At 41.2% G+C, this 19,776-nt stretch overlaps 1 protein-coding gene across 1 annotated transcript in view; it reads right to left on the reverse strand.

Annotated features, from left to right (window-relative positions):
• Positions 1–19,776, reverse strand: part of LOC309393404 (neuroserpin) — a 163,953-nt gene that overhangs the window by 6,808 nt on the left and 137,369 nt on the right. Inside the window, exons 6-7 of the mRNA XM_081955595.1 lie at positions 17,190–17,287; positions 1,971–2,057 (exon numbers count right to left, since the gene is read on the reverse strand). Of these exons, the coding sequence (XP_081811721.1) occupies positions 1,971–2,057; positions 17,190–17,287 (185 nt within the window). The remainder of the gene's footprint in view (positions 1–1,970; positions 2,058–17,189; positions 17,288–19,776) is intronic.

The raw sequence follows: 19,776 nt of genomic DNA on the forward strand, positions 1-19,776 counted from the left end.
GCAAACTGAGGTAATGTTATATAGCTGCAACTTGATGCTTCTGATAAGAGCAGAGGGGTATTTTTATCTCTTCATACTGGGGTTGCAGTCCAGCCTCCCTCCTTCTGGTATTACAAAGACATTTAATCAAAGGCTGCGGCAGGAGAAGAATAAATCATGGAAAAGAATCGGCTGCAGAATTTCCTGGGCTCAGAATTCAAATATATTATGCCCGCATAATGCAATTCCAAGTCGCCAAGTTTCTATTGCCTTTTTAAAAGGCACCATTTAAATAATCTTTAGTTCTTTTGAGATATACAGTACTTGTCTATCTTCTGTCTATTTCTACTTCTAAACACAGAGACAAGAGTAAGTTGAAAACTAGGTCTTGCTTCCTCCCCCACCCCACCCCCGGTACCATTGTAAAACAGAGCCTTGGGGTACTCCACTGCATACCTCCCTCCATGTAGATGCAGTTCCACTGAGGACTACATGTTGAGTGCGGTTGGTCAGCCAGTTACGAATCCATCTGGTAGTGATGCTGTCTAATCCACATTCTTCTACTTTATCTAGTAGTAGGTTATGGTCTACCTTATCAAATGCCTTACTGAAGTCCAAGTAAACTATATTGAAGTCCAAGTAAAAGATAGTTACTCTTGCTTATTTGTTTTTGCTTTTTTAATTTCTTTAATTTCTTCATAGACTGACATTTTTATTTAGAAATTGTAATAAACAAATATCTTGGCATATATATGAATGTATGTATGTGTGTGTGTATGTGTATGTATGTATGTATATACACACACACACACAAACACCCACACCCACACCCACCAGTGGTGGAATTCAAATAATTTAACAACTGGTTCTCTGCCCTAAAGATTTCTTCCAACAACCAGTTCACCAAACTGCTCAGAAAGTTATCAACTGGTTCTCCCGAAGTGGTGCAAACCGTCTGAATCCCACCACTGGACTTGACCCGATACCACTGGATAACTTCCTCCTCCTCATGATAATGCTAAGACTATAATTAAATGCAGACCAAGCCTCCCTCCCAACTTGTCAAGCCTTGAAGACAAGTTTTAAATGAGACTTCTACCCACTCATTGACCTTACCAAAAAGGTAAACAAATGGCTAGAAAGTGTGTGGAAATGTCCTCCAAAACAGCTCTTCTGAAATTGCCCTTTCAAGGTGTGTTGCACTGTACGATGAAGTATTTATCTGCACAGCTGTCTTGGGAGCTAAGCCATTAATTATTTTGCTGATGAAAATGAGAGGATAAATGTCACGGTCCTGCTTCATATGCTTATCAGGTTAACAATCTTCCATGGCTGGCGTTACTCCACTAGGAGCGTGCCTCCCTTCCACCTCCTTGTACAAGACACACACAAAATGCATCTTGTTAGGATTGTTGGATTTGAACTAAAGAGAGGAAAATTCAGCTGTGAAGCTGGCTGTCCATGGCAGGGCAGGACCTAGGCCCTTGATGACTGTTTGGACTTCAAAACCCATCAAAACTGGTGTGGCCAGGGTGGGTGTGGCCAGCTCGACATCACACCTATCGGGGGAACCTGTGGTGGCCCGAGCAATCTGCCAGTGAAAACGGGCTCCGATTTCACTGGCAGAGGGTTGCAGGAGGCCGTGGCAGCCAAAAACGGAGCTCAGGAGCCCATTTTTGCTGGCAGAAGCACTGAGGGCTGGTCCTTCACTGTTTCCAGGATGGCCCCATGGACTAGATCTAAGTACCCCATGGGCCGGATCCGGCCCCCGGGCCTTGAGTTTGACACCCCTGCTCTAGAAGGATGTTAACTATACTACAAGTTTTTCTAGCAAAATTCCAAAACTTGGCATCGTTGCCAATCTTTGACAAGAGGAGGAGAAAGTCCCACCTACTGCTTGCTTCATCCCCACCCAGTTCGTTCTGTTGGAATACATCCTTTTTGCTAAAAAGCTGAGCATGACATTTAGTCCACACTTCTAGGAAGTTTACCTGAAGCAGCAGCAGCTTCCGAACCTTCTTCATTAACTTCAAGGATAGATTTGTGAACAGCTTTTGACAGGTAAAGCTCTTTGTTGTCTGGAGGAAAAACAGAGCATTAGCAATTCAGCATTTTCAGAAAAGACCTATAAATGTCTTCCAACATCAGAGAAAAATAAGCTTTGAGGGTAGTTTACTGTAACGTCGAATAATTACCATTCAAAAATACAGATGACACCCTCTGTAATCTAAACTATAGATACTTCATTTCTTTTCTCTTCTCTGTTCTGCAAGTCCCATTATTTTCTTCTGTTAAGAGGCCTTATGTAAGTATACATAAATGTGAAGCTATCAAAGTACTGGTCTATCTGAGCGGGATGTAGATAACCTATTCTTGGAATCTCTCCCCATTTTTTTTTCATTCTTGAAACAACAAACTGTCAAGTAATTCAATGATTCAACTGCCCAAAAATGGATGGTGCAATTTTATACCATACTGAGTCAAAATATAAATTAAGAATCAAATGTCTAGTAGAAGCCCTAACCAAGCCCCCCTCTCAAATAAAAGCAAAGGGCAATCCATAATATTAATAAATCGAAAGCTTATCAACCCCAGGTCTAAGCTCAATGTTGCCCGTGAATTCAGGCTTATTGACTTTTCACTATTTTCCCTAGAACCCTGAGACCTACTCAGTCTCCATTAATCAGACAGAGGGGAAGAATTAAAGAACAGATGCCCTGAGCAAATGAACAGCCCAGGAATTTGTCACTTTCAGAATCAGAAACAAGGTCGTAAAACCTTTTTTGTGAAAAACCATTTTTGTTTTATCCTCCCGTGCATTCTTTTTTCGCAAACCAAACATAGTCAGTTCTTCGCCTTGTTAGTCAACTGGAGTAAATAATGAAACTCATGGTGATGTGCTAAAAAACACTCAGCAATCTCTTCTGTCCATCATTGGACTACTCCAACTCTGTAGCATCTCAAGCTGTGCTTCCTATGGCTGAAAATCTATTATATTCAGCTGGATATAATAAAGTCTGAGTCTCCTTCACACTGAATTCAAAAGAAGAGAATATTTGCAGCTCAGTCTTGAACTGTGAGGTCCTTGGTGCTTTCTGAGCTTGGTTGTTTTCTTGCAGATGTTTGAATAGGTATCTGTCAGGCCCTGCAGCCATATTTTGTTTTGGGTCTTTGACCTGCCACAATTCTATTATTCTGCTACGCATTTTCTATTGCGGGAAAATGGAAGGGGGATTGTAAGGAGTCACATACTATGTACCACAACAAAATTCTTTCTAGAAAGCCAAGGTCATCCTTTGTCTCTTCACTTCTGCACCTGACCGGAATTGGATGGGGAGAACTGCCAACATGGCAGTGGGAGATTGGACCATGTGATGGACTTGTGGGTGTGGGGGCAAGATCTTGAACTTTCAACTAGGTGTGGAAAACCGGGAAGCTTTCAGATTCGGGTTTTCCCAGACGTGCCAACATGGCTCCATTAATAAATTGGAACTTTCAGCAATACTTTGCCTTGGACTCTGATTTACTTTTGGCTGCTATTTGGAGTCCTGTGGCTGAAAATTTATTTTATTGAACTAGATATAGTAAAGTCTGAGTCTCCCTCATGCTGAATTCATAGAAGAGAATATTTGTAGCTCAATGTTGAACTGTGAGGTCCTTGGTGATCTCTGAGCGTGGTTGTTTTCCATGGATGGTTGAATAGGTAACTAGGTAACATCATCAGTGCAAGAAAATGTCTCTAAGAGAAGAACCAAGATCAAGAAAGCACCAAGGAGCACACATACAACATTCAAGGATTGGGGACAACATAAACCTATCTGTGGCAATGATATGAAAATTACTTTGTTTGTTTTGTTTGTTTTATTGGATTTATATGCTGCCCTTCTCCCAAAGGACTCAGGGTAGCGTACAACATTAAAAAACACATATCACAAAAGTTAAAAGGAAATTAGATAAATATCCAAAAAAACAAACCCAATTAATATGACAATAACATTAAAAAAATTAGATAAAATTAACAGGCCAGGTCGGCTTGCTGGAAAAGCCAACTTTTTAGGGCGTGTCAGAAGGACCGGAGGTCAGGGATTATGCGAAGCTCCGGGGGCAGCTCATTCCAGAGGGAAGGCACTCCCACAGAGAAGGCTCTCCCCCGTGGGGGTCACCAACCGACACTGTCTGGCTGACGGCACCCAAATATTCAATTATTTGGCACCCAAATAATCAATTATTTGGCACCCAAATAATCAATTATTTGGCACCCAAATAATCAATTAATGGCACCCAAATAATCAATTATTTGGCACCCAAATAATTGATTTTTTTTTTCTGGGACATTTTTCAACTTTCCAGTCTAGCTAGCCTTATAGGATTTCTTTATAATCTTCCAAGAACATATTAATTAGGTCTAACACTGTTTAATTTTTCAAGATAAGCCAAAGGCATTTTGGTACTGCCACATAGCTGGGCATAGACTGAGGTCCCTCCACATCTAATAAGAGATGTAAGAAGACAAATATTTATCATAATTGAAAGGCTGAAGTCTGGATGTACCTCAGGAGAACAGATGATTGAATCCAAGAACAGTAATTTATTTTTGTATATTGCACTATTTACTAGGATTCTGAGTAGTGCACAATGAAAAAAACCCCAAATAATACAAAAAACATAATAATCTTCAGTGTAATAAAAATGGTAACCCTTTTGGGGTTATTGTGATTGAATCATAATAACAAAAATGGTGTGACCAACCCAAATTTATGACATTTTTTTGGTGCCATAGTTGTTAAGTGAAACCATTGTTTGATATAGGGAGTTTCTGCTGAAAGCTGGAAGCAAATGCCAGCTTTTGGCAAAAATGTGTAAATTGCAGACATGTAACTGTGAGATGCTCAAAATGGCCCTAAATACAGACCAGTTGCAGAGTGCTTGAAATGTAGTCATGAACGACAGGGTAAATGGTTGTTGGAACTTTTGGACTAGGTTTTAAAGACTTTTGGAGGAGTCCATTCTAACTCTGAACACTTCTTAAGTGACCAGTCATAAGTTGAGGACACCAGTTTATTGGTGGGGGGGGGAAGAGAGGGAGAGAAGGGGAGAGGGTGGAAGGGGAGAGAGAGAGGGGGGGAGAGAGAGGGAGACAGAGAAAGAGAAGGACAAGGGAGGAAGAGGAAGAGGAGAGAGAGGAAGAAGGAGAGAGAGAGGGAGGGAGAGAGAGAGGGAGAGAGAGGGAGAGAGAGAGAGGGAGAAGTACAAAGGGAGGGAGAGGAAGAGGGGGAGAGAGAGGAAGAGGGGGAGCAAGAGAGAGAGGGAGGGGGAGGGAAGCAGAGAGACAGAAGGACAAAGGGAGGAAAAGGAAGAGGGGGGAGAGAGGAAGAGGGAGAGAGACAGAGAGAGAGAAGGACAAAGGGAGGGAGGAAGCGGGAAAGAGAGGAAGAGGGAGAGCAAGAGAGAGAGAGAGAGACGGAGGGAGACAGAGAGACAGAAGGACAAGGGGAGGGAGAGGAAGAGGATAGAGGAAGAGGGAGAGTGAGACAGAGAGAGGGGGAGAGAGAGGGAGACTGGCTTTCTTGATTAGACCAATCCAATTAAAAAAACAGGGCAGGGAAAGTGTAACACTGTTACTTTTCTATTTGTTTCCTTTCTCCTCTAGTATTTAAACAAGGAAAGATGCTTTTATGAAAAAAATGAAAATAAAGGAAAAGGGTATACTGCATTAAATCAGAGCTGCAGGAATTTTAACAACGTGTCTTCCAATGCGTTGCTCTACGTTTTGTCTCATCAAGCAAAATATAAGTAACCTTTTCCATACCTGGATTTGTCTCTTTTGCTCATGAAGAAAAATTAACAGTGCCACCCTGGAGCCCATTAATCTTTTCTGTGCTTCATGCTCCACATTCCTGCATAAATAATTTGATCTTTAAAACTGCAGAGGAGTTAATTTGTTTGACTAAAACGAGTTGTTTTCCCTTGCTTTTTGTGAGGCAAGGGAGTTAGGCGATATAAATCTTCAGGAAAATATTCATCTCTGGAAGGAAGTGCAAGTCCAATACCCAGGCTGGTTTGTGTGCTTTATAACCCACTCCCGTGCCTGGGTGCGCCAACTTCCCAAGGGCTAAATCAAAAAGGCTGTGAAGTAAAACATAAGAACTGCTCAGCTGAATCGAGGCAAAGTTTAATCTTTTCTGACAATAGCCACCAGTCCAACATTGTTAGAAAGCTGACAAGCAGGCATCCTTCCTGGATTCTCTACCACTGCTGCTTCTTAAACTAGTACAACTGTTAACTCCAGCAAACAGGGGCTAAACGGTGAATTCCAGCATCCTTTTACTATCGGCCATGATGACTGCGGCTGGTAGAAGTGTAGCGATCAATATCCGATTCACCAATTACCCATTTCTATAATGGAACAGGAGTTCTGATCTTAAGGCGACACTTCAGCATCGATCATTACTAAAGTGTGCTGATAGCCTGCAATTTGCTTCATAACAGCAGCCAAAATTGCAGGTGACTTCGACCCTCTATTAATTCTGCCCAGGTAAATGCCACTGTCCATGGATACCAGCCACGCTTTTTAATACAACTGAAGAGAGAGCCAAGTCTTCTTCACCTGAATAAAAATGGATCTGATATTGCACAGGATTCAATTACGGTTTCTGTGTGAAGTTCTCAAAGGATTTCCATTTCGCTGCCTGAGAAAGTCCTTATGGAAAGCTTCCAACGTTGGCAGTATATCCTGTTATATTTGTCCTGGAAGGCTTGTGGAATCAAATTCTCCAAAAACTCAAAAGTAAAGAGAACCAAGATCTGAATAGAAGATCTCCATGATGGATGGAGAGGAGATAATTTGGAAAGCAGAGATATTGACGACGGGAGAAATTAACCAACAGGGCAAAGCATAGCTGCTGATATCAAAAGGTCTGATGAGAATTCAGTTATTTAAATATTTATTGATCTATGACAGGCCCTTGGTCAATGCAGAGGTGGTATACAGCCAGCTCTGACGGGTTCTGGAGTACCGGTAGCGGAAATTGTGACTAGTTCGGAAAATAGGGCCTACTCCCGCTGCCTCCCAGCCGATCTTGTTTTGTTGCCCTGAACAGGAGAACGGAGTTGGAAAGCAGGTTAGTGGGGTGGGGAGGAAATGGGGATTTTGCAGTAACCTTCCCCCAAGAGTGTGGAGGGAATGGGATTTTTGCAGTATCCTTCCTTTCCACGCCTACAAAGCCACACCCAAACAACCGGTAGTAAATATTTTTGAATCCCACCACTGGTCAATGGGGAAAAGATCAAAACATGTAAAAGCCTAAGAAAATCACTGAGGGACTGGAGGACTATACTATACTATTATAGAAGGTTAGAGCTTGTTTGGAGGTTCTAGCAGGGGTGCGTAGCTATCGTATACCCTTGACCAAAGATGGGTACACTCCTTCTATCTGGTATGATCGTCCTCTTCCACCGAGCACACTGCTTCGGGAGGGACACATATGGAGCGGTGAGGGAGGAAGGAGACACCCGCCTAGTCAGCCAGATCAGCCGAATCAACCCTGGCGATCAATGGGGTGACAGATATCGCAGCCAGATCGCCCTCACATTGAGAAGGTTAGTCGTTGTTTATTGTCCTGCAGGAGAAACAGACTTTGAAACTGCCCAATCGGATTTGAGAACTGTGCCCACAGAATGACATTCTGCTTGTGCTCTTTGAACTGTGATGTTTAAAAACAAATTTAGAATATTTGAAGGGGTGCCAGTAAATGTCTAATATTTGAGGAGCTGCCACAAAAGGAAGGGGTCAACCTATTCTCCCAAACACCTGAAGGCAAGACAATAAGTAATGGGTGGAAACTAATCAAAAATTAAGTTACTATTACTAGAACGTAGAAATAAGGAGAAATTTCCTGACAGTGAGAGCAATTAATCAGTAGGATGGCTTGCCTTCAGAAGTTGTGAGTGTTATATCACTGAAGGTTTTTAAGAAGATATAGGACAGCTATTTGTCTGAAATGGTATAGGGTCTCCTGGTTGAGCTGGGGGTTGGACTAGAAGACCTCCAAGATTCCTTCCAACTCTATTATTCTGTTATTGTGCTAAGAAGGTTTAGGCAGGAGCATGCCTAGCTGTATAGCACATGTGATGGATGGGCTTCTGCTGATCAATTCTGCAAGCTTTAGAAAGTTTCAAACAGGATTCTGTGCAGGTGCAAAAAAGTAAGATGAATTGCTCTATTTTTCATTCAACAGTCCCATAGGTTCCTGGAGTACTTTACAAGTAATCAGTTGTAACAGCATCACACATCCTTTAAAAATTGTTTTCATTAAACTGAATGGGAATGCAGATAACATTTTCTACAAAAGGACTCGATCCCCTCCATCCTTTGTCCTAATTCTATGTCCTGCAGGTACAGAAGACTCCCACTATTAAACGGCAGTTCTGGGAATGGCAATCCCAATAGCTCTGGAAAGTAGTGAGGTCAAAGAGAGTTGGTTAAACAGGGTTTAGGGAATGATTGACTGATACCAAACCGATCCTACCGTAATCTCAATTAATCGAGTTGAAACCCCACTCAGTGTAGAATGGCTTGTGTTCCTCATTACACAATTTCTTATTTTTAACACATCATTCTTAGAAAGTACTGTGGAAATAGGGAATGTAAGATTGACTTAAATCTGTATAAGGCAAAGACTTTCAGAGAATAGATGAAGAAACTTCAAAATCTGGACATTTTTTTGCCTCGCCAGTAGATCCCTCTAGTTGACATTGTGCTTCCCTATGAGGAGGAAACCCATTATTACAATCCAAGCTGCAGAGACTGGCTGTACTACAAATTCATATGGCACAGGTGAGAATAGGGGGAAAAAAGAGAAAATGTATAACTGAGAGCCATAAGAAGTACGTATTTCAGCCAGGCTTCATTTGAGATGGGAAATTGAAAGTTTCAAAATGGCAAGCCTGACTAATGCCTTGTTAAAAACCCAGACAGTGTGGGCAAATACCCATTAATCCCAAGGGCTCTTACTAAAAGCTCTTAGAAGAGGGTGTGACCCATTCTTCTTAATGAATGCCAGATCATCCCATTTTGTGGGCATTACAGTCAATGTCACTAGGGCAGTGATACTTCTGAAGGTTTGATTTCCCCTTCCCCCATCTATTTCTTCAAATGTTAGGCCTACTTATGGCGGACAACTACTTACATTAGGTTTTACGTTAATAACAGCACTCATGATAGTTAATAAGAGCCATCATAAATGAAAGCATAATCAATCATCAATGATAAGCCTCAAATAAGGTCATGTTGAACCAAGCAACCTAGAATTAAGGAGAAATTTCCTAACGGTGAGAGCAATCAACCAAGAAAACAGCTTCAGGTGTTGTGGTTGATCCATCATTGGAGGATTCAAAAAGAAACTGGATCACTATTCATCTGAAATGGCATAAGGTCTCCTGCTCAAGCTGTGGGTTGGACTAGAAGACTTCGGAGGTCACCTCCGACCTGTTATTCTATGTTCTATTTCTGCATTGTTTTCAAGACAACTGTGTGGACAGGCCTCAAACATACAGAGAAGGTTGGATGCCAGATGATAAGATTCCTGCCCTTCACTTGCCCAGATTGGAAGCCATTCCTCTATCTATTGGAGAAGATCTGTAAGTTCTAAAGATGACCTAGACAGAATGTTGACATTGTCAAAGTGAAAATAGAATGCATCAAATTAAATATTTTAGGAACATGAACTTAGTTGGACCAGCATTTAAAATCAGATGCACTATTTAAGGTATTAAAGTGTACGAAGCAATGATGTGTTGATGATATTCACAAAGGTCATTGTTAAGTATATGTTTGGCTGTAACCCAATTCATGACAGTATCACTTCTATCAGATCAGAAGACAAGGTCATGACTCACTACTACAGTCACGGAGGGGGAATATACTGACAAATTCAAAGGCAAAGGAGAGCAACATCAAAAAGAAAATAGTACACTGGTAGCAGATTGAAATGTCATGGTAGAGAAATGAAGAAACCAAAAATTATGAGAATGTAGATGCTGTGCAGTGTATAATAATTCAGAAGGCAGGTTAATCAAGTGAAAATAATTCTTTTTCAATGCCAACCACTCCTTCAAGTGAAATATGTGCAGTTTTGACACCTGGATATCACCTGCCAAACAATACCAGAATCAGATTCATTTCTCTGTTTAGTTATCAAATTTAGAAGCTATAAAACCCATAGTCAGTCAATCTTCTCAGGGTTGAGCTGAAATTGTCCTTCCACATTCAAAACCACATTGCCTCCAGATGCTGGGAAAGCAGATTGACAGAATAATGGCCCCGGGCAAAGATATTCAACTAAGTGTCATTAGTATATTGGTAAAATTTAATCCCATGTTGGCAGATAACTTCATCCAATAACTTCATATAGATGTTAAACAGGGGTAGGATCTTACCAGTTTAACAACCGGTTCGCACTAACATGTGTGGCAGGTATGTGCACAGTTTACAGAGAAATCACCTTCCACATTACCGCTGGGGAGGAAAACAGATGAGGCATGACAATCCTCTCTGCTGCGCCTATCAGCTGGTCTTCAGAAAAGGGAATATAGGTGAGTATAGCGCAGGGGCGAGCGGGCGGGCCCAGCTGAAAGTCGGAGGGAACTGTTTCGCTCCCAGCTGTTAGTCGGAGCTACCGGTTTGCCTGAACCGGTCCGAACTGGTAGAATCCCACCCCTGATGTTAAATAACAGCAGAGAGGCTCTTAAATGTACTCAGTCGGAGTTGCTCTTTCTCTTTCTCAGCCAAAACATGCATCAGAATTTCAGGAATTATCCTAAGTTCCCTTTGGAATCACACCAAGATTTTGTGATTATAGCCGCTCTGAATAAAAAGTAATTTTAGCCAATTAGTTCCTGTCTGGCCTACATGGTAGAGCTAAAAACCATCTTGCACGTCTCATTACACTGTCTCTTCTCTCCCTCTTATATTTATGTAAATTAAGTAGGTGTGTGTCTGAGCTGCTTCTGCATATTTTCTGCTTGTTATGGACTTAAAATTTCAGTTTTTCTCTTGTAGTTTGGTGATGGATCTTGCCTATCTCTGTCTCTACAGTCAACCACATTTCCTAGAGAAGAACTCTCTGTCAGCGTAACAAGTAACACCCCCAACGAAAGAAGACTCCAAGGCTTGAAGTTCCTCAAAGTTCCATTTTATTCAAGATGTCATATTGGAACATCTGGGAAAACCCGAATTTGAGAGTTCCAGGTTTTACTCTCCCAAAAGAAAGTCAAAGATCCACCCCCTGCACCCACAAGTCCATAACATGGTCCAATCAATTCACCATCCCAACTTGAGACAACTCCCAGTCACTCCTATCCAGATGCAGTCCGAATACTCTTGACTCCCAGAGAAAGGAGTCAAGGCTAATCCTCCACCACTTCATGCAACCCCCCACCATTTTCCCATGTGCTAAATGTGGCAGCCCTGAAGCTCCAACGGTAAAGATGGCTTCCAGGGCTAACACTCTCCACTAAAAAATGTGGACAAGAAAAGTCTTATTACAGACCGATCTGGCATTCAGAAGTACAACCAAAACTCAGGGATGGAGATGTTTTAATGACGAAGCCCTTGATGGAGAACCAAGAGTATGGAATGTGATACTGATGCTAAATACCAGGGCAACCTTCCCCAAGAAGAGCCAGTCTCTACCCCCTACCATATCTTCCATCTCCATCACAACCATGATGTTCTTGCCTCCTCTTACAGAATCTATCGCCTCCATCTCTTGTCCTCCCTCCACACACCCTCAAAGAGCTCTATCACAGAATAAAACAATATAATGGAATAGCTATAGCATCCAGCACACCATCTTCTTCTATACCTTCACCCTTCCAATTGTCCCTTTCTCATACAGGAGGCAAGAGGAAAATCTCTCAGACACCTTCCCCTTGTTTCTCACAGGAGTGAACTGTTCTGTTCTACTTCCACCCCCTTTCTCTTAACTTCAAGATCTCTATCCCACCAGTCTAAACATAGACTTTCATCAAATCTTCAGAGACATAGATCACATATAATAATGGATACAAAAGACAGACAACTGAAAACTAATAAGCTGGTACATTTCTAGGCACAAGTATGGAAGCAGGTATGAATTATTAGCATAAATTATATTGGTTAGAATGAGAAAATTAAGAAAAGTAGATGTGCCAGAAACATTTGATCTGTACGACACACCATTAGAATATAAGATTGATGTTCTGAACAGACTGGGTATACAAATTATAAACACAGAATCTCAGGAAAGAGCTATCATAAAAATCATCAGGAAAAAGATTATGTCCAAATTTTTGAAGAAGAAAAGATCCAAGACAAGAAATCTTAATGGAGAAGAAACATTTGGGGAAATAATAAGAGTGCACGATAATTAAAAACAGACTTTCAACATCAAACCAGAAAGGGCAAGGAAAGGTATTTCAATAAGAACATTAACAAATGAAGCAATATCGCTAAGTTTGTTATGGTCATAGAGTGGAGTAAAACACTGGAACCTGCCATGAAAGCTGACTGGGTGACTTTGGGCCAATCATCAGGAGACTATAAATTCTTGTCCTGCCTTAACTGTGAAAGCCAGCTGGGTGTATTTAGGCCAGTCACTCTCTCTTGTTTGTTTGTTTGTTTGTTTGTTTGTTTTTATTGGATTTATATACCGCCCTTCTCACAAAGGACTCAGGGCGGCGTACAACATTAAAAAACACACATCCCAGAAGTTAAAAAGAAATTAAATACATATCCAAAAAAAAAAAACCCAAACCGAATTTATAAGACAATACATTTAAAATGAGTTAAAATTAACAGGCCAGGCCAGCTTGCTGGAAAAGCCAACTTTTTAGGGCGCGTCGGAAGGACCGGAGGTCAGAGATTATGCGAAACTCCGGGGGCAGCTCATTCCAGAGGGAAGGCGCTCCCACAGAGAAGGCTCTACCCCTGGGGGTCACCAGCCGACACTGTCTGGCCGACGGCACCCTGAGGAGGCCAGCTCTGTGGGATCGTACTGGACGGTGGGAGGCTACTGGTGGCAGTAGGTGGTCTCGCCGGTACCCTGGGCCTAAGCCATGGAGCACTTTAAAGGTCATAATTAATACCTTGAATCGCACCCGGAAAACAACCGGCAACCAGTGCAGGCCGCCTAAAAGGGGTGTAACATGGGAGCACCAGTTGCTCTCAGGCCAACTTACCTCATAGGGTTGTTATTGTGGGGAAAAGAGGAGGAAAATATGTTGGATATAATTGCCACTTTAAGTTGGTCATAAAAATAATAAAGACGGGATATAAAAGTAAGTTGAAGAGAAACAAAACAAAACAAAATATATAATTTTTCTTTATTTTCCCTTCTATGACAGACTTTCCTTTCTTGTGAAGGACATTCAAATGAGTTAAGGATTACACTCTTCTGAATATTGGAACTGCAGTTTGATGAGGTGTTTAATTTTATAAAACAAGTATTTGCAAGTCGTTCTCTAGGAAGGGAGGACTCTACGTTTTGGGCTTCCACATATTGTACTAGTTGTCTAAGTGCGTGTTTGGTCTTCTCATATTCCAGAATCAATATTGTTTCACTGGAAAGCCATCAAAATACAGTTTATTTTTTTCCAGCTAGAATTAAAAGGATGTGTTAGCATTAAGGAGGCCAATTCAACTTGGTCAAAGAATATCCTTAGCCATTATGGAAAGATGCTTAGCCAGAGCTTGCTCAATTTTGGTGACATTTATTTCCTGAAACAAAGCAAGTACCTTGAAATATATTTTTGTAGGATTTATTTATTTAATGTATGGCAAATACATGGACCTGTAAATGTCTAGTCCACCCAGCCATTCAAGGACATTTTGTAGGAATTTGGACTTTATGATACCTTTCTAATGCAGCCATGTGATATGAAGGCCTAACTGAATCCCATATAATAAATAGGCACACGTCATGGTTGCAAATAGTTTTAACACAGCAGATATCAATTGTTACTGTAAAATCTGGAGAAAGAATTGTTCAGAACTGGAAAAAGAATGAGATAAAAATGCATTCTGTCTCCTCATACCTATTTAACTTCTGCATGAAATATATTAAAAGTGTGGTAGGATTTGAAGGGATGACAGCTGGAATCAAAATTAATACTAAGAATTAAAAGCACTTACAAAATTAACACTAATACTTTAAGTTATGCAGACACTTCCATTTCATTAGCTCAAATAATGAAGACTTAGAAAAGCTCATTATGAAAGTAAAAATGGAAAATGAAAAATCTGGGTTAAGGTTAAATATTAAGAAGGCAAGGAAGTATCAATCAGCATGCTTATTGAATTCACAATCTAAAGAAAAGAAGTTAAAGTGCAGATAGTTTTAATTTTCTTGGGCTCATCTGTAGTTAAAAATGGACTGTGTGCTGCAGGAAGAAAAAGAAGACTAATCCTAGAAAGGAAGAAAAGACTTTGCACTTAAGACAGTGGTTCTCAACCTGTGGGTCGGGACCCCTTTGGGGATCGAACGACCCTTTCACCGGTCGCCTAAGACCATCGGAAAGTACATATTTTCAAAAAAATATGGAAAACATAAAATAATGTTATGGTTGGGGGTCACCACATGAGGAACTGTATTAAAGGGTCGCGGCATTAGGAAGGTTGAGCCCCACTGACTTAAGACAAACTCAAAAACAAAGGTCAGAATTCTTAAATCACTTTTTCTCCATTGGTAAATCTGCACATTGAGAAAAAAAAGTAGGAGAAAAGAGACAGAGGTTACTGAATTATGAATCTGGAGATATATAGTAAGAGTTCTACAGATAGCAAGAAGAACCAACCCATTAGCCCTGAGCTGATTCCCTCAGTATGATAATCAGCAGATATTTATATACTTCAGCAAAAGCACTTGGACTTAGATACTGCTTTACAGACCTCTCCAAGCGGTTTACAGAGTCAGCCTATTGGCCCCAACAATCTGGGTCCTCATTTTACCCACCTCAAAAGGATGGAAGGCTGAGTCAACCTTGAGCCGGATGAGATTTGAACTGCCAAATCGTAGGCAGCCAGCAGTCAGCAGAAGTAGCCTGCAGTACTGCACTCTAACCACTGCGCCACCGGGGCTCTTAGGTATAGCAAGAGCTCTGACTGTGAAAGGCTATGGGCAAAAGGGGAAAACAAAACAATACGCCAGTTTCCTCTCCCTTCTGTTCCCCTAAAAGCTTACGTTGTTCTCTTTCACAGGAAGGCAATTACTGTATTTAAAGAATACAGTAACTGTATTCTCAAGAAGTGTCTGGGCTGATGACATTGGAATCAAAGTCAATCAGAGCCTACAGTCGGTCATACTAGATCAGTAATGGTTAACTTTTTCTGGACCGAGTGCCCAAAGTGCGTGTGTGCATGTGCAAATGCACGCGTGCCAAACCCCGAAAATGCAATGCGGGTGCGCCCCCGCATCACCCCGCCCCCGTGCATGCACAGCAGAGACATGTAGACCAGCTGGCTGGTGGGAGATGTGCAGGCATGCACGGTGGAATTGAGCTGGGGGGATGGCTTGTGTGCCCACAGAGAACGCGCCGCGTGCCACCTCTGGCATGCGTGCCAGAGGTTCGCCATCACGTTACTTGATGAAACCCATCCAATCAGCAGCTAACCCAGCTAAAGAGAGAAAGAGACAGTGCAACTCAAGAAAAGTAGAAGAAAAACAGACAACCAGGAAAAGGAAGCAGCAACACCAAGACATGCAAGGCCTGAAGAAGCTGTCTTCCAGTAGCAATGGGAATTTAAAGAGAACCAGGAATTATTATATTACAGGAAAGTGCCAAACCAGACCAGGTCAATCCCGAGGGGATTCAATTGGCCAATTTCCCCAGAGGTCAAAACAGTCCACATAAAGCCACAGTCAGAGAGTAAGAGCTAGAGATGAAGCAAGAGTCAACACTACACTTTCATGGTGATTTCAAGCAGCACCAGAGCCGTTCCAATGGTCAAGTTCAGCTGAAGCAGGTGACCATGGAGACTTCTACAGCATTTATTTCTGTACGATGCCTGGGGTCATCATGAGTGAGTTGGGTGGCCATATAAATTTTCTTAATAAATAAGGTGCCAAAGGAGAAGTAGTTGGTTGTATGTAGGATTGGGACTAGGATGGATGGATGGACGGATGGACAGACAAAGAGAAAGACAGCCTGAAGCTAGTAAAGAAGGCAGGTAGGGCTTATGAAGAAAAGTCAAATAGAAGTTAGAGTGGAGATTTATTTATTTATTTTATTTATTTTCAGTATTTATAGACCGCCCCCTCTCACCGAAGGGACTCGGGGCGGTGTACAGGTGTGTCATTAAAACGAATACAAAAGACGAATATCCTATACCCTTAAAAACGAATTAAACCTCATACAACTGTACAAAAAATAAAAATTAAAAATTAAATTAAAAACAACTAAAAGCATACCCCTAGAAAATTTTAAAAAAAATGCAGGCTTGAGGAACTAAAATTGGGAATTAGGAATTAGGCCAGGCCGGCTAAATTGAACAGATAAAGAAAACAGAAAAGAATGTCAGATAGAGACAATGGCTGTAAATTAGAAAGCAGCCTTTCTGTTTTTGTAATGAAAAATAACATTTTTAAATAATAAAACCTATTCCAAGAAAAACTGGTGAACACACATCTTGTTTAAAACCTGCACCAAACCTGAATTGTGACATAAAAGGACTAGAGAAAAAGGGAGAAACAACTGAATAACAGAATAATAAGAGTTGGAAGGGACCGTGGAGGTCTTCTAATCCAACAAAATAAGGTAGACTCCCTGAATGATATCAACAGTTTAATGGGCATTTCCAAAAAAGACTGTCACAAATTGCCCACCTCCAAATGGTTTGTTAAATTGGGACTAGATGATTGCTACATTCCAGACACTCCCACTTCCATTTACAAATTCCCATCAATTTCCAAGTTCTGGAAGTTGGCATCCAACCGTCTAGAGACCAACCGAGTACGAAAAGCTGGTAGACATCTTGCAGGGCAGCTTAGGTTAGACCAAAAATTGCATTTCCCTCCACTTTGTGTCTATTTGAGAATACTGGTTTAGAAATTTAATTAATTAATTAACTAACACATTTGTGAGGCCAGGTTTTTCTGGGCCAAGTTTTCAAATTATCGCAGAAGAAAATGAATGCAGTGCTGCAATAATAACCTAAATCACAAAAAGCCGCTTACCAGACATTGCAGTGAGATCAGCACCTTGGCTGAATACTTCTGTAATTCCAACCCCTTTCAAAGCATCCTTCAGATCAATTTCCTGTTCTATTGTGAACCTAGAGGGAGAGAGAGAGAAAAGAATGAAAGTCTTAACTCCCTTTGCTCTAGGAAAGAAGTGAAGATGCAAATTGTTGCTGGAAAAACAGGGGGAAAGGAAAGAATATAATATAATAACTGCCTACAAGGCATTCAGGTAGCTCAGCAGGAGAAAACACATTACAAAGAGAGAGAGAGAGAGAGAGACTCAGGGAGACAATGCATTGAACTGACATTCATCACTAGCTTATTCCTGGTTATTGTCTTGTTTGCAGTAATACCCTGAGACTAATTGTTTTGCAGTCATACAACATCACCCTTGCAAAGGACTTTGAGTCAATAGAAATTTGGGCAGGGGAGCCTGTGTATACAAAGCAAAACGAAATGCAGTCAGTTTTAAATAGCATCACGAACCTGCACTATAACAGAACATGGGGAAAAATACAACAAAGCAGTTACAAGCAGAACAATGAAACAGAAAAGATAAATAAACAAGAGCTTTGTTTTTAAAAACTGCATTACTATTGTATGCAGCAAAAAGCCACACTTCGAACAATCTCTTGCTGTTTTCAACTCCCTAACCTGGAGGGAGGGAGAGAGGAAAGGAAGGAAGGAAGGAAGGAAGGAAGGAAGGAAGGAAGGAAGGAAGGAAGGAAGGAAGGAAGGAAGGAAGGAAGGAAGGAAGGAAGGAAGGAAAGAAGACAATTGGTTTGCGAATTTTAAGCTTAATATACCAAGCATTCTGAAACTGATTGCCAACTAACTGTAAATTTGGAACAATGTCCATCACTCAGAATATGGTCTCAGAACTGAATCTTGGTTGCTCTCACAGAATTCAAAATAGCAAAATTGTTCTGTTGCAACAAAATAATAATAATAAAAAAAACATTTTAAATGTTCTATTAATGGCAATTCTTTATGTGCTCCTCGTTCTCTTGTTTTTCATATCAGATTCAGCAAGAGTAGATGGGGTGGCAATCCATGCTAACCAGTACGAACCAGCCAGTGGTGATTCAATTTTTTTTACTACTGGTTCTGTGGGTGTGGTTTGGTGGGCGTGGCAGGGGAAGAATTGAAAGCCCCATTCCCTCCCCACCCTACTAACCTGCTTTCCAGCTCCATTCTCCTGTTCAGGGCAACAAAAGAAGATCAGCTGGGAGGATGGAAGGCAGCGGGGGGCGAGGGCCACCTATTTGCCGGTTCTCTGAACTACTCAAAGTTTCTGCTACTGGTTCTCCAGAACCTGTCAGAACTGGCTGAATACCACCTCTGGTATACCACCTCTGGTACCAGCCAACTTTGCAGAAAGATTGGCAAAGGAGATGTTTCATTTTTTTCTCTCTGAAAGCGTACATAATATTTTACATGGTCTCTGAAGCTCCCTACATCTATATACAAACAAAAGCTCATTCACTTAGTACTTGTATGCTAATGCTCAGCAAACCAACCATAGCAAACCAACTCTTTCATTTAAGGCAGTCAAAGAGAAATTCATCAGCTCCATAGCAGCAGTTGACTTGCAGGCTTCTGACATTACTCTTAGTCTTCCCAGGTTCTTATTAATAGCAGAGTTGAATTCAGAAAATTTGCTTCTCTTGTTCCTTGGTATTCCACCCACCAAATTATCTTGTGTAGCAGTGGTGGGATTCAAAAATTTTCACTACTGGTTCTGTGGGCATGGCTTGGGGATCATGGCATAGCTTGGTGGGCGTGGCTTGATGGGTGTGGCAGAGGAAGGATACTGTAAAATCTCCATTCCCTTCCCACTCCAGGGGAAGGTTACTGCAAAATCCCCATTCCCTCCCGATCAGCTGGGACTCGGGAGGCAGAGAATAGATGGGGGCAGAGCTGGTCAGAAGTGGTGTTTACTGGTTCTCCGAACTACCCAAAAGTTCCGCTCCAGAACTGGTCAGAACCTACTGAATACCCCCTCTGTTGTGTAACCCTTCAAAAGAAGCTAGCTAGGACAGAACGTGACTCAATCCTAAACTCATGGTATAGGACAACACTTCATTCAAGTCCCCCAGCAGTACAAAATATTTAAAAGGGATGAATTTAGCATTTCAACAGGATTTGTGGAATTACAGGCTTATTTCTGCTTTAGGAATCTTGATTTCAGCTAGTCTGCTTTCCCCATTCTAAATTTGCTCATAATAGCACACTGGTAAGAACTATACTTGAGGCATGCACCCTATTCCTATAATTTTAATGTCATTACTAGCTAACATGCTAATATATGTTTGCATTAGTTGGTGCCCTTGGATAGACTAAAGGGATTACATGCATAAATAAACGTATGGAAACTAGGTAACTCTCATTAGGTAGACCAGATTAAGAAATCAACTCCACAGGAAGGTTAACATCAATTTTATTGAAATTGGCTAGGACAGAATATTGAAAGCCTAGGAGAAGCAACTGAGGACTAAGGAGAAATTTCCTGACAGAACAATTAACCAGTGGAACAACTTGCCTCCAAAAGTTGTGAATTCTCCAACACTGGATGTTTTTA

This window comes from Natrix helvetica (assembly GCF_964273705.1).
Source record: "Natrix helvetica genome assembly, chromosome: 5".
NCBI lineage: Eukaryota > Metazoa > Chordata > Lepidosauria > Squamata > Natricidae > Natrix > Natrix helvetica.